Genomic DNA, 25,883 nt, shown 5'->3' on the forward strand with positions numbered 1-25,883 from the left:
GTCTTCACTGCACACTTTTGCCAAATTTTACAAATTTGATACTTTTGCTTCTTCAGAGGCTATTTTTGGGAGAAAGGTTTTGAAAGCCGTGGTGCCTTCCATTTAGGTGACCTGGTTTGCTCCCTCCCTTCATCCGTGTCCTAAAGCTTTGGTATTGGTTCCCACAAGTAAGGATGACGCCGTGGACCGGACACACCTATGTTGGAGAAAACAGAATTTATGCTTACCTGATAAATTACTTTCTCCAACGGTGTGTCCGGTCCACGGCCCGCCCTGGTTTTTTTAATCAGGTCTGATGAATTATTTTCTCTAACTACAGTCACCACGGTATCATATGGTTTCTCCTATGCATATTTCCTCCTGTACGTCGGTCGAATGACTGGGGTAGGCGGAGCCTAGGAGGGATCATGTGACCAGCTTTGCTGGGCTCTTTGCCATTTCCTGTTGGGGAAGAGAATATCCCACAAGTAAGGATGACGCCGTGGACCGGACACACCTTTGGAGAAAGTAATTTATCAGGTAAGCATAAATTCTGTTTTTTTTTACTTTGATGTCCCTCCCAGTCCATTACTGTTTCTGACTGTTGTGTGTGTTCATTGTTGTCAACACAGTCAGAAACAGTAATGGACTGGGAGGGACATAAAAAGTAAAAAAACATTTTTTTTCTACATTTAAAGGGACACTGTACCCAAAAATTTTCTTTTGTGATTCAGATAGAGCATGCAATTTCAAGCAACTTTCTAATTTACTCTATTTTTCTTCATTCTCTTGGTATGTTTATTTGAAAAGCAAGAATGTAAGTTTAGATGCCGGCCCATTTTTGGTGAACAACCTGGGTTGTCCTTGCTGATTGGACAGCACCAATAAACCAGTGCTGTCCATGGTTCTGAAACCAAACCTTTGCTGGCTCCTTAGCTTAGATGCCTTCTTTTTCAAATAAAGATAGCAAGAGAAGGAAGAAAAATTGATATTAGAAGTAAATTAGAAAGTTGCTTAAAAGTGCATGATCTATTAGAATCATGAAATAAAAAATTTGGGTTCAGTGTCCCTTTAATTTGTTTTGTGTTAAAGAGCAATAGAGCATGGCATTGCATCCTAAGCAACATTTAAAATTAAATTGACTTATATTTTATTAGCTTAGCTATTTTTTTTTTCTTAAACACAATTGGTTAGGCGTACTTAGCGTTGCTATTTTGTGGCTGCATAATGCACATGGACAGTTAATAGGGCATTGCAGACTTGACACAATGAATGCATTGCTTGCACATTTAAACATCATGCTAATTTTTATATTTTTGCTCACCAAAATGCATTAACCATTAATGATTTTTTATTGTTGCAGCACTAGCCTAGCATCAATCATAAAAATAAACAATCTGACTTGCATTAATTGCAGAGGCTGAGCTACAATAAAACGTTATTAGAATTTTATTTTTTTAAAATAAAAAAAAATATTACTTTATTTGCACTTGCTGCAGCAATGCATGCATCCATCCATAAATACAAAATAAACATATTAAAACCGATATAACTTATTTGGGAAGTGGAACATAAACTAATATAATAAGAGAATGAGATCTTCTTTTTTTTATTTATTAAAAATAATTTGTGTTATGGTTCACTACTGGACTGCAAAATGGTATAATAAGGGTAATGGTAATGTAAATAAAAAAATAAGTATTTAAAATGAGAGGAAAAATATTATACAAAACAAAAATATGTGCACTCACTGACTGCACCACTGTGTACTGTTTAGGAGATTGATGATCTATCTTCTGGGAATCTAAATCAGTAATTCTATTAAAAAGTAACTATCTCATTGTTATCTATATTATTATCATCCTCTATATATTCTGATGATGGAGTAGAGCTAGAGACTGTTCTGTAGTAGTAAAATATATTATATTTATATATTATTTTAACTGTAACATAAATAATATCAATTCACAAATTTCACAAAATACATCCTACAAGCAAATTGTAAAGTAGCAAGTGCAACCCTTAATGAACAAACATGTTATCTAAATCCCAATGTTTACATTCACAATTTCACATGCATCACAGAAAAAAGTGCACTTTAAAAGTTTTTTTTAAATTTTTTTTTTTTTTAATACTCACTTTATTGCTCACAGCTTTGAGCTGTCCCACCGCTTGACCACCGCCACACTACTCCCAGATTACTGCAGGTCAGGATGAAAGCCAGCTGCCACACACTCATAATTCTCTGCAAAAATGGCCGTTTTGCGGGCATTCTCGGGTCCGCCCACGGCCGCACCCTGGTCCGCTTCTCATCCTCCCTCTCCGCCTCCGTTTTCATGAAGATTAAAGGAACACTCAATCAAAATGAAACTTTTATTATTCAGATAGAGCATGCCATTTTAAACAACTTTCCAATTTACTTCTATTAACAAAATATGCACAGTATTTTTATATTTAAACTTTTTGAGTCACCAGCTCCTACTGAGCATGTGCAAGAATAAGTGTGTATGCATTTGTGAATGGCTGATGGCTGTCACATGGTACGTGTATGCATTTGTGATTGGCTGATGGCTGTCACATGGTACAGGGGGAGTGGAAAAAGACATAACTTTTAAAATTGTCAGAAAATAAATCTACTACTCATTTGAAGTTCAGACTACATGCTATTGCATTGTCTTGTTATCTTGCATTTGCTAATTATGCAAATCTACTGTGTTGACTGGTCCTTTAAAGCATTTTTTTTTTTCAAGAAAACCGCATACTCTTGCGGTTTTTAAACCGCGGTGATTAATCACGGTTTAAAACCGCATGTGTGGTTAATTGTGCAGCCCTAATAGAGATATAGATAGAGAGAGAGATACAGTATGTATATGTGTATGTGTTTTTAGCAAAAAATTGGTGTTTTACATCACATATGCGATTAATCGTGCAGCCCTAATATAAATATTGAGCCAGGGTGCCGGAAAAATAAGTATCTTCCTCTTATTGGGACATTAGAAACCACAGTAAAGTGGATAACAAGATAATTTCTCAGAACTAAAAAAGATGCATATTAAAAAGTAATTGAAAAAAGTGTAAATATACACCAGAAACACATATGAAAAGCCAGTTCCGCCTTATTTTGATTTCCTTCCTTTAGCAGTAAAAACTGTATTTCAAATAGTTAAGTGTGTTAAAATAATCAAATAGATTTACTGATTTAAAATGATCATGCAAGTATTTCAGCAGACATTTTTCTTCTTAAATGGGAAAGAGTCCACAGCTGCATTAATTAATTTTGGGAAATAAGAACCTGGCCACCAGGAGGAGGCAAAGAGACCCCAGCCAAAGGCTTAAATGCTCCTTCCACTCCCCTCATCCCCCATTCATTCTTTGCCTTTTCGTCCCAGGAGGTTGGCAGAGAAATGTCAGAATTTTTAATGTTTTTTGTTTCTTATAGAGGGTAGTACTCTTCGGCAAGGGACAAGAGTTTTAAGTAGTCCTGTCAATCTCTCAGTGAGGGCTTGGATGAAAGTTAGAGTCCGGAGATGCAGGAAACTATCCCAACTCAGATTAACAGCTCCTCAAGCAGTCAGAGTTGTCCAACTTCGCTCCGCTGCTTCCTTCTCAAGTCCATGGCGTAGGTGATGCTACTATCCGTCACACTTGAAAGGCATTTTACTTCATCAATGTACTGTAATGTGAATGTTTTTCCGAGAGGCTACCACCTTGCGAGTCTGATTTATCATAAGTGTCTCAGTGAGTCTCTTGTAGTATCTTGGAATCGAGGGTTAATATCTCCTGAGGGGGGTTATTGAACTGCTTATGTGTGATGTTTATGGGCTCGTGGTTTGGAACATTGAGGCCTTTGGAAGTGACGCTGCCTTTTGGTTGAGCACTCTTTTTTGGACTGTATCGTTCACCTTGTGTTCGGGTGTGGTTACGTTCCGTTTTCCATTTCTGCATTCCCGACCGTGTGGCGAAGGAAATTTTCTAGTCCGCAGGGGTCTGGTCATAGGTGGTGAGTGCCCCAGCCATTGGGCGTCTCAGGTGCTGTTTTTGTTTTTACAACTTTAGTGTGTGTATATGTATGTGTGTGTGTGTGTGTGTATGTGTGTATATATATATATATATATATATATATATATATATATATATATATTTATATTAAAAGGTAGAATCGGGTGTGTTCTAATAGCGCTTGCAGAAGATATTCCTCATAAGCAAGTAAGGGGGAGGTAAACAGAAATGGGAATATCCCCAGATGAGTGTTGAGTTATTGAGATAAAAATAAGTGATAATAAATGCTCACCTGTAGGATCACAGGGACTAGCGATCAGCGACGAGTGGAAATAAGTGGTGTGTGTTGACACCAAAACACGAACACCACATATGAGGGAGACAGGAGAATATGCACCCAAGATTATATATTTATGAGTATATATAAAATGATATGTAAATTGATAATGACGATTATAAATATACAGAACCAAGAGACAACCACATGGTTACTGTGGAAACGGAGGCTACTTGTGGGAATTTCCAGTTCTTACCACACTGTATTTGTGGACAGAGGGTAGAAATGAAGGAAGTTCCTATTTAGTATGAGCTGATAACAGAATAAAAAATAATACATTTTTTTATTTATATAGATATAAAAATGTATACGTGAGTGTGGATCAAAGGTATAGAAAGAATACAAAATGTTATATTTAAAAGCAATATTATTATTCCCATTAAAATATAAAATGTAAAAATATATAAATAACAAATAAAATAAAATATGTAAAAAATAGTATGCTGATATGCTAATAAGGGAGAAGTGGTACGAGAGTCAGTTGCCAAAAAAAAAGGTAAGTGGCCAAGCGGCACGGTAAAATAAGGCAACGTGCAGATGGCAGTTAACTTACTTGAGTGTAGTGCTGGGCAGGAGGACCACTGTAGGTATCCTAGGAATCAAAAAGTAGGAATATAGCTGAGAAAAAAAAATTTATCGCTGCACGGAGCAGCTTGTAAACGTGTTTCGTGAGTGTATCAGCTCACTTCATCAGAGGCTAATGGATCTGTTAGCATCCTGGTTGCCCTTAAATTAGCGTCAGGCTATTTAATCAGGGAAAGGGAGGAGTGTGTCCTGATATAATTAATCAGATGTATATCTTTATGCGCAAAAGATATTTTCGAAAACGGTGCTTTGCTCAAACATTGGTGTTTTAAAAAATATAAATATTTGGGTATTAAAAGAATATATAAGTATATATATGAGAGAGGGTCGCATCAAAACACTATCTGTATAAAAAAGGGGGGGGCATATAATAATTGAAGGATGTCGATTGGGATATTGCTAGGTATTAAAGTATAATGATATATATCAGAAAAAATATATATGTGTATATATACGGATATCTGGCCGAAGATGAGTTACCAAGGATAAAATACAGTACAATAAGTATTTGTGTAAGGTGTGGAAAAGAGGTTTATATGAAATATAAAATATGAGAATATGAAAATAAGAAAAATATGAAAAGAAATAACTAAACTAAAAATAAAATTAAAGTTAACTGGCATGTTCGAATGTAAGATAAAAATATGTATATGTGATTACGTCTATACATATTAATATGTAAGAATATAATAATCAATAGGAATAATAGAAACCAGATTTCTTTCATGTAATTAACAAGAGTCCATGAGCTAGTGACGTATGGGATATACATTCCTACCAGGAGGGGCAAAGTTTCCCAAACCTTAAAATGCCTATAAATACACCCCTCACCACACCCACAAATCAGTTTTACAAACTTTGCCTCCAAGGGAGGTGGTGAAGTAAGTTTGTGCTAGATTCTACGTTGATATGCGCTCCGCAGCAAGTTGGAGCCCGGTTTTCCTCTCAGCGTGCAGTGAATGTCAGAGGGATGTGAGGAGAGTATTGCCTATTGAATGCAGTGATCTCCTTCTACGGGGTCTATTTCATAAGGTTCTCTGTTATCGGTCGTAGAGATTCATCTCTTACCTCCCTTTTCAGATCGACGATATACTCTTATATTTACCATTTCCTCTACTGATTCTCGTTTCAGTACTGGTTTGGCTTTCTACAAACATGTAGATGAGTGTCCTGGGGTAAGTAAGTCTTATTTTCTGTGACACTCTAAGCTATGGTTGGGCACTTTATTTATAAAGTTCTAAATATATGTATTCAAACATTTATTTGCCTTGACTCAGAATGTTCAACTTTCCTTATTTCCAGACAGTCAGTTTCATATTTGGGATTATGCTTTAAATTATCATATTTTGTCTTACCTCAAAAATTTGACTTTTTTCCCTGTGGGCTGTTAGGCTCGCGGGGGCTGAAAATGCTTCATTTTATTGCGTCATTTTTGGCGCGGATTTTTTTGGCGCAAAAATTCATTTCCGTTTCCGGCGTCATACGTGTCGCCGGAAGTTGCGTCATTTTTTGACGTTATTTTGCGCCAAAAATGTCGGCGTTCCGGATGTGGCGTCATTTTTGGCGCCAAAAGCATTTAGGCGCCAAATAATGTGGGCGTCTTATTTGGCGCCAAAAAATATGGGCGTCGCTTTTGTCTCCACATTATTTCAGTCTCATTTTCATTTGCTTCTGGTTGCTAGAAGCTTGATGTTTGGCATTTTTTTCCCATTCCTGAAACTGTCTTATAAGGAATTTGATTTATTTTGCTTTATATGTTGTTTTTTCTCTTACATATTGCAAGATGTCTCACGTTGCATCTGAGCCAGAAGATACTACAGGAAAACCACTGCCTGCTGGATCTACCAAAGCTAAGTGTATCTGCTGTAAACTTTTGGTAGCTATTTCTCCAGCTGTTGTTTGTAATAATTGTCATGACAAACTTGTTAAAGCAGATAATATTTCCTTTAGTGATGTACCATTGCCTGTTGCAGTTCCCTCAACATCTAAGGTGCAGAATGTTCCTGATAACATAAGAGATTTTGTTTCTGAATCCATAAAGAAGGCTTTGTCTGTTATTTCTCCTTCTAGTAAACGTAAAAAGTCTTTTAAATCTTCTCTCTCTACAGATGAATTTTTAAATGAACACCATCATTCTGATTCTTTGGACTCTTCTAGTTCAGAGGATTCTGTCTCAGAGATTGATGCTGATAAATCTTCATATTTATTTAAGATGGAATTTATTCGCTCTTTACTTAAAGAAGTACTAATTGCTTTAGAAATAGAGGATTCTAGTCCTCTTGATACTAATTCTATACGTTTGGATAAGGTTTTTAAAGCTCCTGCGGTTATTCCAGAAGTCTTTCCTGTTCCTAATGCTATTTCTGCAGTAATTGCTAAGGAATGGGATAAATTGGGTAATTCATTTACTCCTTCTAAACGTTTTAAGCAATTATATCCTGTTCCGCCTGACAGGTTAGAATTTTGGGACAAAATCCCTAAAGTTGATGGGGCTATTTCTACCCTTGCTAAACGTACTACCATTCCTACGTCAGATGGTACCTCGTTTAAAGATCCTTTAGATAGAAAAATTGAATCTTTTCTAAGAAAAGCTTATCTATGTTCAGGTAATCTTCTTAGACCTGCTATATCATTGGCTGATGTTGCTGCAGCTTCAACTTTTTGGTTGGAAACTCTAGCGCAACAAGTAACAAATCGTGATTCTCATGATATTATTATTCTTCTCCAGCATGCTAATAATTTCATCTGTGATGCCATTTTTGATATTATTAGAGTTGATGTTAGATTTATGTCTCTGGCTATCTTAGCCAGAAGAGCTTTATGGCTTAAGACTTGGAATGCTGATATGGCTTCTAAATCAACTCTACTTTCCATTTCTTTCCAGGGAAACAAATTATTTGGTTCTCAGTTGGATTCTATTATTTCAACTGTTACTGGTGGGAAAGGAACTTTTTTACCACAGGATAAAAAGTCTAAAGGTAAAAACAGGGCTAACAATCGTTTTCGTTCCTTTCGTTTCAACAAAGAACAAAAGCCTGATCCTTCGTCCTCAGGAGCAGTTTCAGTTTGGAAACCATCTCCAGTCTGGAATAAATCCAAGCCTGCTAGAAAGGCAAAGCCTGCTTCTAAGTTCACATGAAGGTACGGCCCTCATTCCAGTTCAGCTGGTAGGGGGCAGGTTACGTTTTTTCAAAGAAATTTGGATCAAATCTGTTCACAATCTTTGGATTCAGAACATTGTTTCAGAAGGGTACAGAATTGGTTTCAAGATGAGACCTCCTGCAAAGAGATTTTTTCTTTCCCATGTCCCAGTAAATCCAGTGAAAGCTCAAGCATTTCTGAATTGTGTTTCAGATCTAGAGTTGGCTGGAGTAATTATGTCAGTTCCGGTTCCGGAACAGGGGATGGGGTTTTATTCAAATCTCTTCATTGTACCAAAGAAGGAGAATTCATTCAGACCAGTTCTGGATCTAAAATTATTGAATCGTTATGTAAGGATACCAACGTTCAAGATGGTAACTGTAAGGACTATATTGCCTTTTGTTCAGCAAGGGAATTATATGTCCACAATAGATTTACAGGATGCATATCTGCATATTCCGATTCATCCAGATCATTATCAGTTCCTGAGATTCTCTTTTCTAGACAAGCATTACCAATTTGTGGCTCTACCGTTTGGCCTTGCTACAGCTCCAAGAATTTTCACAAAGATTCTCGGTGCCCTTCTGTCTGTAATCAGAGAACAGGGTATTGTGGTATTTCCTTATTTGGACGATATCTTGGTACTTGCTCCGTCTTTACATTTAGCAGAGTCTCATACGAATCGACTTGTGTTGTTTCTTCAAGATCATGGTTGGAGGATCAATTTACCAAAAAGTTCTTTGATTCCTCAAACAAGGGTAACCTTTCTGGGTTTCCAGATAGATTCAGTGTCCATGACTCTGTCTTTAACAGACAAGAGACGTCTAAAATTGATTACAGCTTGTCGAAACCTTCAGTCACAATCATTCCCTTCGGTAGCCTTATGCATGGAAATTCTAGGTCTTATGACTGCTGCATCGGACGCGATCCCCTTTGCTCGTTTTCACATGCGACCTCTTCAGCTCTGTATGCTGAACCAATGGTGCAGGGATTACACGAAGATATCTCAATTAATATCTTTAAAACCGATTGTTCGACACTCTCTAACGTGGTGGACAAATCACCATCGTTTAATTCAGGGGGCTTCTTTTGTTCTTCCGACCTGGACTGTAATTTCAACAGATGCAAGTCTCACAGGTTGGGGAGCTGTGTGGGGATCTCTGACGGCACAAGGAGTTTGGGAATCTCAGGAGGTGAGATTACCGATCAATATTTTGGAACTCCGTGCAATTTTCAGAGCTCTTCAGTTTTGGCCTCTTCTGAAGAGAGAATCGTTCATTTGTTTTCAGACAGACAATGTCACAACTGTGGCATACATCAATCATCAAGGAGGGACTCACAGTCCTCTGGCTATGAAAGAAGTATCTCGAATTTTGGTTTGGGCGGAATCCAGCTCCTGTCTAATCTCTGCGGTTCATATCCCAGGTGTAGACAATTGGGAAGCGGATTATCTCAGTCGCCAAACGTTGCATCCGGGCGAATGGTCTCTTCACCCAGAGGTATTTCTTCAGATTGTTCAATTGTGGGGGCTCCCAGAGATAGATCTGATGGCCTCTCATCTAAACAAGAAACTTCCCAGGTATCTGTCCAGATCCCGGGATCCTCAGGCGGAGGCAGTGGATGCATTATCACTTCCTTGGAAGTATCATCCTGCCTATATCTTTCCGCCTCTAGTTCTTCTTCCAAGAGTAATCTCCAAGATTCTGAGGGAATGCTCGTTTGTTCTGCTAATAGCTCCGGCATGGCCTCACAGGTTTTGGTATGCGGATCTTGTCCGGATGGCATCTTGCCAGCCATGGACTCTTCCGTTAAGACCAGACCTTCTGTCACAAGGTCCTTTTTTCCATCCGGATCTGAAATCCTTAAATTTAAAGGTATGGAGATTGAACGCTTGATTCTTGGTCATAGAGGTTTCTCTGACTCCGTGATTAATACTATGTTACAGGCTCGTAAATCTGTATCTCGAGAGATATATTATAGAGTCTGGAAGACTTATATTTTATGGTGTCTTTCTCATCATTTTTCTTGGCATTCTTTTAGAATACCGAGAATTTTACAATTTCTTCAGGACGGTTTGGATAAGGGTTTGTCCGCAAGTTCTTTGAAAGGACAAATCTCTGCTCTTTCTGTTCTTTTTCACAGAAAGATTGCTATTCTTCCTGATATTCATTGTTTTGTACAAGCTTTGGTTCGTATAAAACCTGTCATTAAGTCAATTTCTCCTCCTTGGAGTTTGAATTTGGTTCTGGGAGCTCTTCAAGCTCCTCCGTTTGAACCTATGCATTCATTGGACATTAAATTACTTTCTTGGAAAGTTTTGTTCCTTTTGGCCATCTCTTCTGCTAGAAGAGTTTCTGAATTATCTGCTCTTTCGTGTGAGTCTCCTTTTCTGATTTTTCATCAGGATAAGGCGGTGTTGCGAACTTCTTTTGAATTTTTACCTAAAGTTGTGAATTCCAACAACATTAGTAGAGAAATTGTGGTTCCTTCATTATGTCCTAATCCTAAGAATTCTAAGGAGAAATCATTGCATTCTTTGGATGTTGTTAGAGCTTTGAAATATTATGTTGAAGCTACGAAATCTTTCCGTAAGACTTCTAGTCTATTTGTTATCTTTTCCGGTTCTAGGAAAGGCCAGAAAGCTTCTGCCATTTCTTTGGCATCTTGGTTGAAATCTTTAATTCATCTTGCCTATGTTGAGTCGGGTAAAACTCCGCCTCAAAGAATTACAGCTCATTCTACTAGGTCAGTATCTACTTCCTGGGCGTTTAGGAATGAAGCTTCGGTTGACCAGATCTGCAAAGCAGCAACTTGGTCTTCTTTGCATACTTTTACTAAATTCTACCATTTTGATGTATTTTCTTCTTCTGAAGCAGTTTTTGGTAGAAAAGTTCTTCAGGCAGCGGTTTCAGTTTGAATCTTCTGCTTATGTTTTTTGTTAAACTTTATTTTGGGTGTGGATTATTTTCAGCAGGAATTGGCTGTCTTTATTTTATCCCTCCCTCTCTAGTGACTCTTGTGTGGAAAGATCCACATCTTGGGTAGTCATTATCCCATACGTCACTAGCTCATGGACTCTTGTTAATTACATGAAAGAAAACATAATTTATGTAAGAACTTACCTGATAAATTCATTTCTTTCATATTAACAAGAGTCCATGAGGCCCACCCTTTTTTGTGGTGGTTATGATTTTTTTGTATAAAGCACAATTATTCCAATTCCTTATTTTATATGCTTCGCACTTTTTCTTATCACCCCACTTCTTGGCTATTCGTTAAACTGATTTGTGGGTGTGGTGAGGGGTGTATTTATAGGCATTTTAAGGTTTGGGAAACTTTGCCCCTCCTGGTAGGAATGTATATCCCATACGTCACTAGCTCATGGACTCTTGTTAATATGAAAGAAATGAATTTATCAGGTAAGTTCTTACATAAATTATGTTTTATATTAATATAATTGGGTTCAAGGTGTGTATTTTATTCTTCAAAGGAAGGCTGCTAGATCTATATCTGTATTCAGGCCATATGGTTTCCTAGTTTTCAATTTGTGGATCCAGTATGTTTCTCTCTTTCTTAACTGGAGTAACCTATTTTCTCCTATTTTATATGGAATATGTTCGATGGCCTTAATCTTTAGGCCTTCCACACTTTTTTCGTGGAATTCCTCGAAGTGGGTACCAATGCCATATTCTGGTTTATCACTGGTGATGTTCTTTGCATGTTCTAAGAATCTGGTCTTCAGTGTTCTTTTCGTTCTACCTATATATATTTTATTACAACTACAAGTTAATTGGTAAACAACAAATTCGGATTTGCAGTTCATCAAACTATTGATTTCAAATTTGTTGTTTTCATTGTCTGTAATCCATTTGTTTTCTTCCTTGTTTTTACTGATATGTTCGCAACACACACAGTTTTTCCGGTTGCATTTATAGAAACCTTTAGTTTTGGTTTTTAGCCAATTTCCCTGAATTGGTCCTTTTTTAGTTTTTAGTTTAGTAGGAGCTAGTATGTTTTTAAGATTTGTATTTTTCTTGTAAGTAATTTTTGGTTTCTCCGGTAGTGTTTCCTTTAGAAAGGGGTCCTTTCTCAGCAGATGCCAGTGTTTATTCAATATTTTTTCAATGTTTTTGGCTCCACTATTGTATGTGGTAATAAACCTGGGACAAATAGTGTAATCATTATCTGTATTATTTGTATTTACTGTTTTTTTCAAGTTTAGTAGATTATCTCGGTCTATTTTGCTTACTCTCTCATAAGCCTTATCTACTATTTTCCTGTTTATATTTTTTGTTATAAAACTTTTGTTTGAGGACACTTGCTGTTTCTTCAAAATCTTGTTTTCTAGAGCAATTTCTTTTTATTCGCTGAAACTGACCGTACGGAATATTACTGATCCATTTCATGTGATGGTTGCTCGTGGCGTGCAAATAGCCATTTGTGTCAGTGTCTTTGGTGTAAATTTTTTTTTCTATCTGTTCGTTTTCAATAAATATAGTGATATCTAGAAAATGTATTTCTCTCTTGCTCCATGTATTAGTGAATTTCAGATTCCAGTTATTTTGATTGATATGATGGACAAATTTTTCAAAGTGCTTTCTCCAACATTGGTGTGTCCGGTCCACGGCGTCATCCTTACTTGTGGGATATTCTCTTCCCCAACAGGAAATGGCAAAGAGTCCCAGCAAAGCTGGCCATATAGTCCCTCCTAGGCTCCGCCCACCCCAGTCATTCTCTTTGCCGTTGCACAGGCAACATCTCCTCCACGGAGATGGTTAAGAGTTTTTTGGTGTTTAAATGTAGTTTTTATTCTTCTATCAAGTGTTTGTTATTTTAAAATAGTGCTGGTATGTACTATTTACTCTGAAACAGAAAAGGATGAAGATTTCTGTTTGTGAGAGGAAGATGATTTTAGCAGACAGTAACTAAAATCTATTGCTGTTTCCACATAGGACTGTTGAGATGAAGTAACTTCAGTTGGGGGAAACAGCAGACTTTTCTGCTTAAGGTATGACTAGCCATATTTCTAACAAGACCATGTAATCCTGGAAGGCTGTCATTCCCCCTCATGGGGACCGGTAAGCCATTCTCTTAGTCAAACAAACAGAATAAAGGGCTTATTATGGGCTAAAAAACTGGTAGACATTTTTATGGGCTAAATCGATTGCTTTATTTGGGCATTTTATTCATATTTAGGCTGACAATTTGCATTTATAAACTTGGGGAACGTTTATTAAACGGCAGGCACTGTGTTAGACACCTTTTCCAGTCAGGGGGCCTTCCTAGTTATAGACTGAGCCTCATTTTCGCGCCATTACTGCGCAGTTGTTTTTTGAGAGCAGGGCATGCAGATGCATGTGTGAGGATCTAAAAATTGCTGGAAAAGCTTCTAGAAGGCGTCAATTGGTATCGTATTCCCCTCTGGGCTTGGTTGGGTCTCAGCAAAGACTATAGCTGGGACTGTATAGGGGTTAAATTTATAAACGGCTCTGGTTCCGTTATTTTAAGGGTTAATTTGGTGTGCAATACTATTAATGCTTTAAGACACTGTGGTGAAATTTTGGTAATTGTTGAACAATTCCTTCATACTTTTTCACATATTCAGTAATAAAGTGTTTTCTGTTTAAAATTTAAAGAGACAGTAACGGTTTTGTTTTAAAACGTTTTTTGTGCTTTGTTGACAAGTTTAAGCCTGTTTAACATGTCTGTACCTTCAGATAAGCTATGTTCTATATGTATGAAAGCCAATGTGTCTCCCCATTTAAATTTATGTGATAATTGTGCCATAGCGTCCAAACAAAGTAAGGACAGTACTGCCACAGATTATGAAATTGCCCAAGATGATTCCTCAGATGAGGGGAGTAAACATACTACATCATCTCCTACTGTGTCTACACCAGTTTTGCCCACGCAGGAGGCCCCTAGTACATCTAGTGCGCCAATGCTTATTACCATGCAACAATTAACGGCTGTAATGGATAACTCCATAGCAAATATTTTATCCAAAATGCCTACTTATCAGAGAAAGCGCGATTGCTCTGTTTTAAACACTGAAGAGCAGGAAGGCGCTGATGATAATTGTTCTGTCATACCCTCACACCAATCTGAAGGGGCCATGAGGGAGGTTTTGTCAGATGGAGAAATCTCAGATTCTGGAAAAATTTCTTATCAAGCTGAACCTGATGTTGTGACATTTAAATTTAAATTAGAACATCTCCGCGCACTGCTTAAGGAGGTGTTATCTACTCTGGATGATTGTGACAACTTGGTCATTCCAGAGAAATTATGCAAGATGGACAAGTTCCTAGAGGTTCCGGTGCACCCCGACGCTTTTCCTATACCCAAGCGGGTGGCGGACATAGTAAATAAGGAGTGGGAAAAGCCCGGCATACCTTTTTGTTCCCCCCCCCCCTATATTTAAGAAATTATTTCCTATGGTCGACCCCAGAAAGGACTTATGGCAGACAGTCCCTAAGGTCGAGGGGGCAGTTTCTACTCTAAACAAACGCACTACTATTCCTATCGAAGATAGTTGTGCTTTCAAAGATCCTATGGATAAAAAATTGGAAGGTTTGCTTAAAAAGATTTTTGTACAGCAAGGTTACCTTCTACAACCAATTTCGTGCATTGTTCCTGTCACTACAGCAGCGTGGTTCTGGTTCGAGGAACTAGAAAAGTCGCTCAGTAGAGAGACTCCATATGAGGAGGTTATGGACAGAGTTCACGCACTTAAATTGGCTAACTCTTTTATTTTAGATGCCGCTTTGCAATTAGCTAGATTAGCGGCGAAAAATTCATGGTTTGCTATCGTGGCGCGCAGAGCGCTTTGGCTAAAGTCTTGGTCAGCGGATGTGTCATCCAAGACAAAATTGCTTAACATCCCTTTCAAAGGTAAAACTCTATTTGGACCAGAATTGAAAGAGATTATTTCAGACATCACTGGGGGAAAGGGCCACGCCCTTCCACAAGATAGGTCTTTTAAGGCTAAAAATAAGTCTAATTTTCGTCCCTTTTGCAATTTCAGGAACGGACCGGCCTCTAATTCTGCATCCTCTAAGCAAGAGGGTAATGCCTCACAACCCAAACCAGCCTGGAAACCGATGCAAGGCTGGAACAAGGGTAAGCAGGCCAAGAAGCCTGCCGATGCTAACAAAACAGCATGAAGGAGTAGCCCCCGATCCGGGACCGGATCTAGTGGGGGGCAGACTCTCTCTCTTTGCTCAGGCTTGGGCAAGAGATGTTCAGGATCCCTGGGCGCTAGAAATAGTTTCTCAAGGTTATCTCCTGGAATTCAAGGAACTACCCCCAAGGGGAAGGTTCCACATGTCTCACTTATCCTCAAACCAAATAAAGAGACAGGCATTCTTACATTGTGTAGAAGACCTGTTAAAGATGGGAGTGATACACCCAGTTCCAATAAAGGAACAAGGAATGGGATTTTATTCCAATCTGTTCGTAGTTCCCAAAAAAGAGGGAACTTTCAGACCAATTTTGGATTTGAAGATCCTAAACAAATTTCTCAGGGTACCATCGTTCAAGATGGAAACCATTTGAACGATTCTACCCACTATCCAGGAAAGTCAATTTATGACTACCGTGGATCTAAAGGATGCGTACCTACATATTCCTATCCACAAAGAAAATCATCAGTTCCTAAGGTTCGCTTTTCTGGGCAAGCATTACCAGTTTGTGGCCCTCCCATTCGGGTTAGCCACTGCTCCAAGGATTTTCACAAAGGTGCTAGGGTCCCTTCTAGCGGTTCTAAGACCGAGGGGCATTGCAGTAGTACCTTACTTCGACGACATTCTAATACAAGCGTCGTCCCTGTCAAAAGCAAAGGCTCATACGGACATCGTTCTAGCCTTTCTCAGATCACACGGATGGAAGGTGAACATAGAAAAAAGTTCTCTGTCTCCGTCGACAAGAGTTCCCTTCTTGGGAACAATAATAGATTGCTTAGAAATGAGGATTTTTCTGACAGAGGTCAGAAAATCAAAACTTCTAAGCTCTTGTCAAGTGCTTCATTCTGTTCCTCGTCCTTCCATAGCGCAGTGCATGGAAGTAGTAGGGTTGATGGTTGCAACAATGGACATAGTTCCTTTTGCACGAATCCATCTAAGACCATTACAACTGTGCATGCTCAAACAGTGGAATGGGGATTATACAGACTTGTCTCCAATGATTCAAAGACCAGAGATTCACTCCGTTGGTGGCTGACCCTGGACCATCTGTCCCAGGGAATGAGCTTCCGCAGACCAGAGTGGGTCATTGTCACGACCGACGCCAGTCTAGTGGGCTGGGGCGCGGTCGGGGAATCCCTAAAAGCTCAGGGTCTATGGTCTCGGGAAGAGTCTCTTCTCCCGATAAACATTCTGGAACTGAGAGGGATATTCAATGCTCTCAGGGCTTGGCCTCAGCTAGCAAAGGCCAGATTCATAAGGTTCCAATCAGACAGCATGACGACCGTTGCGTATATCAATCATCAGGGGGGAACAAGGAGTTCCCTGGCGATGAAAGAAGTAACCAAAATAATTAAATGTGCGGAGGATCACTCCTGCCACCTGTCTGTGATCCACATCCCAGGTGTGAAAAACTGGGAGGCGGATTTTCTGAGTCGTCAGACATTCCATCCGGGGGAGTGGGAACTCCACCCGGAGATCTTTGCCCAAATAACTCAATTATGGGGCATTCCAGACATGGATCTGATGGCGTCTCGTCAGAACTTTCAAGGTTCCTTGCTACGGGTCCAGATCCAGGGATCCCAAGGCGACTCTAGTAGATGCACTAGTAGCACCTTGGACCTTCAACCTAGCTTATGTATTTCCACCGTTTCCTCTCATTTCCAGGCTGGTAGCCAGGATCAATCAGGAGAGGGCCTCGGTGATCTTGATAGCTCCTGCGTGGCCACGCAGGACTTGGTATGCAGACCTGGTGAATATGTCATCGGCTCCACCATGGAAGCTACCTTTGAGACAGGACCTTCTTGTTCAGGGTCCATTCGAACATCCAAATCTGGTCTCCCTCCAGCTGACGGCTTGGAGATTGAACGCTTGATTCTATCGAAGCGTGGGTTTTCAGATTCTGTGATAGATACTCTGGTTCAGGCCAGAAAACCGGTAACTAGAAAGATTTACCATAAAATATGGAAAAAATATATCTGTTGGTGTGAATCCAAAGGATTCCCATGGAATAAGATAAAAATTCCTAAGATTCTCTCCTTTCTACAAGAAGGTTTGGAGAAAGGATCATCTGCAAGTTCTCTAAAGGGACAGATCTCTGCTTTATCTGTCTTACTACACAAAAGACTGGCAGCTGTGCCAGATGTTCAAGCATTTGTTCAGGCTCTGGTTAGGATCAAGCCTGTTTACAGACCTTTGACTCCTCCCTGGAGTCTAAATCTAGTTCTTTCAGTTCTTCAAGGGGTTCCGTTTGAACCTTTACATTCCATAGATATCAAGTTACTATCTTGGAAAGTTTTGTTTTTGGTTGCAATTTCTTCTGCTAGAAGAGTTTCAGAGTTATCTGCTCTGCAGTGTTCTCCGCCCTATCTGGTGTTCCATGCAGATAAGGTGGTTTTGCGTACTAAGCCTGGTTTTCTTCCTAAGGTTGTTTCTAACAAAAATATTAACCAGCAGATAGTTGTACCTTCTTTGTGTCCGAATCCAGTTTCAAAGAAGGAACGTTTGTTACACAATTTGGACGTAGTCCGTGCTCTAAAATTCTATTTAGAGGCTACAAAAGATTTCAGACAAACATCTTCCTTGTTTGTTGTTTATTCTGGTAAAAGGAGAGGTCAAAAAGCGACTTCTACCTCTTTCCTTTTGGCTTAAAAGCATCATCCGATTGGCTTATGAGACTGCCGGACGGCAGCCTCCTGAAAGAATCACAGCTCACTCCACTAGGGCTGTGGCTTCCACATGGGCCTTCAAGAACGAGACTTCTGTTGACCAGATATGTAAGGCAGCAACTTGGTCTTCACTGCACACTTTTGCCAAATTTTACAAATTTGATACTTTTGCTTCTTCGGAGGCTATTTTTGGGAGAAAGGTTTTGCAAGCTGTGGTGCCTTCCGTTTAGGTAACCTGATTTGCTCCCTCCCTTCATCCGTGTCCTAAAGCTTTGGTATTGGTTCCCACAAGTAAGGATGACGCCGTGGACTGGACACACCAATGTTGGAGAAAACAGAATTTATGCTTACCTGATAAATTACTTTCTCCAACGGTGTGTCCGGTCCACGGCCCGCCCTGGTTTTTTAATCAGGTCTGATGAATTATTTTCTCTAACTACAGTCAACACGGTACCATATGGTTTCTCCTATATATTTTTTCTCCTGTCCGTCGTTCGAATGACTGGGGTGGGCGGAGCCTAGGAGGGACTATATGGCCAGCTTTGCTGGGACTCTTTGCCATTTCCTGTTGGGGAAGAGAATATTCCACAAGTAAGGATGACGCCGTGGACCGGACACACCGTTGGAGAAAGTAATTTATCAGGTAAGCATAAATTCTGTTTTTCATCTCCGTTCCAGATGATTATGATATCATCAATGAACCTTTTCCATGTGATTATATGTTTCAAGAATGTGTTATTTTTCCATATGTGTTGGTCCTCAAAAGCTCCCATGTACATATTGGCAAAACTAGGGGCAAATTTGGTGCCCATTGCCGTGCCAAATTTTTGGAGGAAAATTTTATTTTCAAATGCAAAGTAATTCTTGGTGAGAATAATGTTAATTGCTTCCCCAATGAAGGAAATTTGTTCTTTTTTGATATTTGTATCTGTTTTAAGAATTTGGTCCACTGCACTTATACCTTTACTGTGTGGTATAGATAGGGAAGCCTGATGAAACAGACAGCAGTCTGAGAAACGCGTTGCTTGTTCTTTTAATATCTAGTGTCAGACACTGAGATTTTTATTTTATTAATAAAATTTGGTTTTATGTAAACCTCTTTGTGAGAGTCTGAGCTCTGTCAGTCCGGCAAGACATTGGAGAAACCAGTTTCCTTGCAGTGTCAGTGAGCTGGGACACTGTGAGATCCCAGTCTGTTTGATTTAGCACAATTGGGTGCTGCTCCACTTGTGAGTACCTTTTTGATTACCTATCAAATCTCTTTCACCAACTGTATTACACTAGGAGGCGCCTTTGTCTTTTTGTGATTTTTTTCACAGAGAAAACTTGCTCTTAGATCCTGATTTCCCTGACAAAGCAGCTGACTCCAGTCATCATCTGTGTTCCTGATCATTGATCATCCTGGTATTTGATCACATTCATCATTTGGGACTATACCCACCCCAATTGGGACATTTACCATCTATATAACATTGCAGAAGAAGACAGCATTTCCAGATAAGAACCTTTCAGGAATTTCTTATTACTGTATTTGTTATTATTTGTGTTGTATCCTATGTTTCTCATAGTCCCATATTTATAAGAATTGTTTCATTTTTGTTTACATTATTCCGTATAGTATATTTTATTATAGTTATTATATGTAATATCTTGTTCTCTTCTCTCTTAGCCTATTTACATAATAATCATATAAGGTCCTGTGCGCCCCCTAGTAGTAACACACCCTTAGTGTTACTGATTGTTTCTTTAGATGTATATAGTGCAGTTACATCCAATGTTGCAAGTGAGTAATTGTTATCCCAATGAGTATCTTTCAATAATGTGAGTAGGTGTGGAGTGTCCCTTAAGTATGACTTAATTGTTGGTACCACGGGCTGTAAGAAATGATCTACATATTCTGATAAATTACTAGTTAGACTGTTTATACCAGAAATGATTGGGCGTCCTGGCGGATTATTAGTGTCCTTATGCACTTTTGGTAAGTGGTAGAATACTGCGGTCTTTATCATGTCTGTCGATAAGAATTTATATTCATCATCGTCCAAAATGTTTTCTTTATTAGCATTTCTTAATAATTGAGCATATTCATCTGAGAATTGGCTGGTGGGGTCTTTTGATAGTACTTCATAGGTCTCTGTATCTGACAGTATCCTATTTGCTTCGCTAATATAATCTCCTTTGTTTTGTATTACTATAGAACCACCTTTATCAGCCTCTCTAAAGACCAGTGTTGCATCTTTACTTAGGTTCTTTAGGATTCTTTCTTCCTTACTTGTAAGATTTTTGTTGTCCAGTTTGAATGATTTACACATTGACTCTAAATCGTTGAGTACTAGGTCTTCAAACAATGATATATTGTCCCTTGGCCTGAGTGGGATAAAATATTGATCTAGGTTTGAACCCACTGTGTTTCATGATTCTATTTGTTTCTAATTGTTCTGATGTTTCCATATCTAGCAATTCCAAGAAATTCAACGTTGGAATATCACTTTGTGTAAGGGTAACTTCATTTGGTAGGCTTACATTTGTCATAGGTTCACAGGTATCTTTTTGGTCTTTGTTTTTCTTTTTGAAATAACGTTGTAAGGTCAGTTTTTTTATATATTTGTTACAGTCCACGAACAGTGAGAAGGGATCTGGTTTCTTACTAGGGGCGAAGAAGAGGCCTTTTTTAAGAACATTCTCTTCTTCCCTAGTCAGAATTCTATCTGACAAGTTGAAGATTTTTACTAGGTCACTTTCATCAGGGTTTATACTGATTGTTGCCTTGAGTGCCAGTTTTCTCTTCTTAGTTTGTTTCTGTTTACCTGCTCTGCATCCTCTTCCCCGCTTTCTTTTCTTCTTTTTTGTGGGGTTGATCTTTGTAGTATTTGAAAATGCTTCTCCTGATTTTCCACTCGGAGTCTCGGGGGGGATGTATGGTCTCTGAAAGGACTCTTTTCTTTCTTTCTAAAAAATGGGTATGTCCTTGCTCCATATTTTGTTGAGTTTTTGTTCTCCAATGTTCTCCAATGTATTGTTTGTCTGCAGAGTCCAGACGTTTATTTGAAATGTGCTCGTGCCCTATTGTCCCTGGCCTTCCGCCTTGGGGAGGGCCTCTACAGTTCCCCGCGGGTATAACTGTCCCTGAGTGTTGTGCCTTTCGTTACAGGATTGCGCGCCTTTGTGTATTGCTCAGACATATTCAGTTATTGAACAACCACATCGTTACCAGAAACGGGGATTTTCAGTCTGCTAATTCGACTGGTGCCCCTCATTAGACATGAGGTAATCTGATTGTCATTTTTTTTTTTTTTTTTTTTATTTAATATCTTTCCCAGTTTTTGAAGGATAGGGCTGGTCCTGTGGGTAGGCCTGTGTCTTTTTGAGCGTTACCCTCCGGGTTGCCTTATATTCTATTTATATCCGATTGGATGTCTTATTTCCTTCGGGAACCTTCTGGGATTGATACTCTTTATTACTACTTCGGAAGTTGTTTTGGTCATGTTAGTCCTATGTTAAAAATGTCTTTTTTCTGCTTTTTCCTCTGAGGGAGAATTTATGCAGCTTGCCGGTTAGGACCCTAGGTGCAGGCTGGTCCTGTCGGATTTGTTCGGTCTAGCGGCTGTTGTAGCGCTGTTCTGCTCGGCTGGTTTGGTAGAAGCGCTGAGTGCTCATGTTATTGGTTTTTCATGTTCAACTAAGCATTCGAGAGGACCTGTGGGTCTGTGAGACGGGAAGGATTGTTTCAGTCCTTATAGCCTTCAGTCATAGATGGCCGGGCAGGGGAGTTTTCTGCTGCATCACTCTATCTGACGTCTGATTTCATCAGAACCTAGAGTTTTCCTCCCCCATGTGGTGGAGGGTTGGAAGGCTTAACGCCCCTTAACGCTGTTGAGCGGTTTGGCCTTCATTTTTAGGCCTCTGTATTTGGGCTTGATCCAACAGCTTGTACAGGATAGCTGTCTAGCATGCGGAAGGTTTGCAGTTTGAAACCAGTTGCAGCTTTTGACACCTTGCAGGTGTACGCATAAACTGTTTATAGTGTATCTAGACGCAGCTCTTACTCTTTGACGTGTACTGTCTGTCTGACGTGTACGTTGGGTCTTTTTCCATTGTCTCAGAGTGAGTTGGATCTCCTTTTAGGGATCTATGTTTCCAAGTAATGTTTGTTCTCTGCGGGGACTTTGTTTAGCTCAGGGTTTTCCGGAGCTGGGTTGGCTTAGTGCCTTTCTCTTCCTTGTGTCCTCTGCTTATGCGGAGGTGATAGGGAGATTAGTCCTGCTAGTAGGATTTTTTTTTTACCTCTAGGTATCTCTTGCTTGTCCTGAGGCTTCGAGAAGTATCTACATATGACTTCTAGCCTTGCTCATTGGAACGTTGGACTTTAGCTAGGGGTGGTTCCTTCCTTTGGGCGGGGCTTTCGAGTTAATCTAGCTATCCAGATTCTCTGGATATGCATCCATATCCCTTGTGTCTGGCTTGCCAGTGTTCCCATGGATTCCCTGATCTGCAGGCGAATGGGTTGGCTGTGCCTCTGCTTGGCAAGCTACTTGTAGGGGGGTCCATTTCTAAGACATCTGTGTTGGTAATTTTATCTTCCCATTAGCCGGTGACTTGGGCCTTGAGGACAGTTGTTGCTCTTCCGGCATCATCCCTTTTTTCTTTAGGGGATATTCTCCTCCCTATGGAGATAGAGTCCTTGCTGGGGCTTCTCCTGGATGGGAGGCGGTAAGGTGGGATTGATTCCCCCTGGGGTCTTGCTGGCTCCATGTCAGACTTGTTGGGCCTTTATTTTAATAGATCCTTAGGTCTATGGCCGCCTTTGTTTTCAGAGTCGGGTTGTACTTGTACTCTGTGGGGATGGCTATGCTATCTATCCTTATGCTCATTCCTGGACCTAGAACAGGATATGTGTGCAACAGAGTGACACACAACCGGGCGCTAACTTAAAATAAAATAAGGAAAAAATCAATCCTGGATATCAAATAGTACTAAATGACACAATATGCATACCCTTAGTACATAAAAAATTACAATCATGTAAATAATTCAATGGATTTTTTTGAAATAAATACTTCAGTCCATCCTATGTAGAAAAGATCTTATATAAATATATAGTCCGTTTCAATGAATTACTTACAGTCTTTGCATGTCAAGAGTATCAAATAATATAATATCAAATGAAGTAAACAGTCGCTGCTCCTCCAAAATAGGGGTAGACTCCAGGGTCCCCAACAAGACAAACTGTAAACGATAAAAGGGAAAGAGCGCAGACTCAAGTGCAGTATTTAAAGTTTATTCAAACAACAAACGAATAACAAATTGAACACTCACAAGATGGTGCATAAATCTATGCATATAGTAGCCGACTGCTATGTCCCAAAAGCAGTCGGCTACTATATGCATAGATTTATGCACCATCTTGTGAGTGTTCAATTTGTTATTAGTTTGTTGTTTGATTAAACTTTAAATACTGCACTTGAGTCTGCGCTCTTTCCCTTTTATCGTTTACAGTTCATTCCTGGACCTATTTCGGGATTCTTTTGTTCCCCTGTCTTGGATTCTTGAGACTGGGTTGGTCCGGCTGGGTGTGGGTCTGCAGGTCAGGATGGCCGAGATGTCTCAAAGGCGCTGCGTTCGTGTCGCAGTCTCCTCCTGGATGTGTGAGCTTTGTTGAGTCTATCCTGTTAGCTCAGTCTTCTAGGGTATAGATTTTCCTTTCAACTTGCTCCATTGATTTCAGAAGAAGGTTTACTCTTCCTTCGGGTTCTAAAGGGTATACTGTCCTTCTCTGGGGGCCTCGTTTGAGGTTTTGTGTTCCCCTTTTTAGGGACCTGTGTGTAGGTTCAACGACTTAGGTTGCCTGGGACGTGCCCTCTGTCTAGGGGTTGCTTTTGCGGTATGTTTCTTGCTTGACTGCTTCTTCTTCCTCGCAAGTACCCTCTGTGTCGTCCTGTTATGGACTGTGTTCTCAAACTTGGGGTTTTTCACCTGGGTGTATTGCACACTTTTTCATGGTCGAATGCTTTGGTATTCTATGGTCAGGCACTGGGAGGCCTCTTCAGTTGCATTCCGTGCTTGCAGGATGTTGGAGAGACGTCTGTTCTGTCTCTGTGCCCAGTCTTATCCCAGGTTTTGATTGGTATAGGCGTGGCCTCCTTTCCCTGTTTGGGCCCCTTTGGGTCTCCTGTGAGCTGGTCTCACTCTTGGAGGTGTTTTTTGTATTAGGGGACCTTTCAGTTTCCTTTGTTATCCTTTGCCTTGTCCCCTTGGGGGTTTCAGCTGGTTTCTCCTTCATTTGTGGGGGGTGAGCGGTGGGGGGGCTGTCTGTTGGGCGATGGTGTCTCCTGGTGGACTGTTGGCTCAGTTGTGTCCGTTTGCAGTCTTTGGTTTGGCTTCTGGACTAACTGCGAGTCTGTCATTGGGGCTTTTCTTCTTAAAATGTTCTCGGCTTCGGACGAAGCGTTTATTTTTTTTATTTGGTAGAGGTTCAGGCCTGGTGCCCTCAGTATGGGCCGCCTATTGTACCCTCCTGTCTTGGCATTCAGTGTCCTCTATAGCTTGGGTATTTGTTTTCCCAAAAGTAATGAATGCAGCTGTGGACTCTTTCCATTTAAGAAGAAAAACATAAATTGTTTACCTGATAATTTCCTTTTCTTCTGATGGAAAGAGTCCACAGCTCCCCACCCGTACTTTTATGTGGGGCGTCATTATTCTTCTGACACCTTTCACCCTGATATTTCTTCTACTGTTCCTGTTCCACTGAAGAATGACTGGGGGATGAGGAGTGTGGGAGGAGTATTTAAGCCTTTGGCTGGGGTGTCTGACTCCTCCTGGTGGCCAGGTTCTTATTTCCCAAAAGTACTGAATGCAACTCTTTCCATCAAAACAAAAGGAAACTATCAGGTAAGCATAATTTTATGTTTTTTCCACTCATGATAAGTCCAATATGTGAAGTAACTAATGCAGATGTAATTTTATTTTTTGTTTCTTTTTTCTTAATAAAATGATAGCTTCTTCATTATAAACATTTTTTATTTTGTCATTTTAGGGATTTAATTTTTCTTTGGAGCAAACTTCAGCTGAAACTAAACCATTCCAAGCAGCTCTTCATAGAAAGGTGCTATAACATGCTGAGGATTGCCACAAACTTAAAAGGGATCTTCCCTTTCATGAAAGCAATCATAAATGAAGTAAGTTCTTTTTTTTTTTTTTTTTTTTTTTTTTTTTTAAATAGATTAGCACATTTAAATTTATAAATAGTTGTTGATTTTATAGAATTTGTTGTGAAGGATTCATATATTTGGGTCATAAATTGACTTTAAATACAAATGTTCTATCGTAGTAAAGAGTAGCTGTTTAATGGGATCATATACAGAGTGGAGTATTTATACAGGAAGAATTGGCTGAAAATACATAAATGCCCACTCTGTGTATATCTTTACATTGGTACATAGATTCTGTTTAATAAGATTTATTTACTAGAAAAGAGCTTGCTTCTCCTAGCGAAAAATATAAGCCAATAGATTTGCTCATGCTTAGTAGGCTCTGTTGCCTCAGAGTACATGTATAGAAAGCTTGATATTTGAAGTAAATTGTAAGGGGGGGGGTTGATTTTGTTTTTTGTCTTTGTTTTTATTTTTTTACTTTCATGTCCCTTTTTAAATGTTCCTGTTGCAATAAGATTTATTTTTACTAGTTAGACCCATTAACCCCTTCCGCCATTTGGATGTGGGTATTACATCACATAGCACTATGCCTTTTATATTACTTTAGACAATTTGCATATACATCTATATCGCAAAATAATTGCATGTTGATTAAATATTCCTTCAGTATCCATATAAATAAAATTTAGTATCAGTTGTTTAACATTGTAGTCTTAAATGTTAAAATATTTTTCAGACCTAATGAGATTTTTGTGTGTGTATATAGATGGATGGATAGATATATCTATCTCAAGTAGAAGGCACTCTCTGGTCTTTTCAAGTGTACTTTATTTGAAAAAGCATG

At 39.4% G+C, this 25,883-nt stretch overlaps 1 protein-coding gene across 1 annotated transcript in view; it reads left to right on the plus strand.

Annotated features, from left to right (window-relative positions):
* ZNF654 (zinc finger protein 654) overlaps positions 1 to 25,883 on the plus strand; it is a 153,821-nt gene that overhangs the window by 125,065 nt on the left and 2,873 nt on the right. The window contains exon 7 of the mRNA XM_053706032.1: positions 24,922 to 25,063. Within this exon, the coding sequence (XP_053562007.1) occupies positions 24,922 to 25,063 (142 nt within the window). The remainder of the gene's footprint in view (positions 1 to 24,921; positions 25,064 to 25,883) is intronic.

The sequence above is a fragment of the Bombina bombina genome, chromosome 3 (genome assembly GCF_027579735.1).
Source record: "Bombina bombina isolate aBomBom1 chromosome 3, aBomBom1.pri, whole genome shotgun sequence".
In the NCBI taxonomy this organism is placed as follows: Eukaryota; Metazoa; Chordata; class Amphibia; order Anura; family Bombinatoridae; genus Bombina; species Bombina bombina.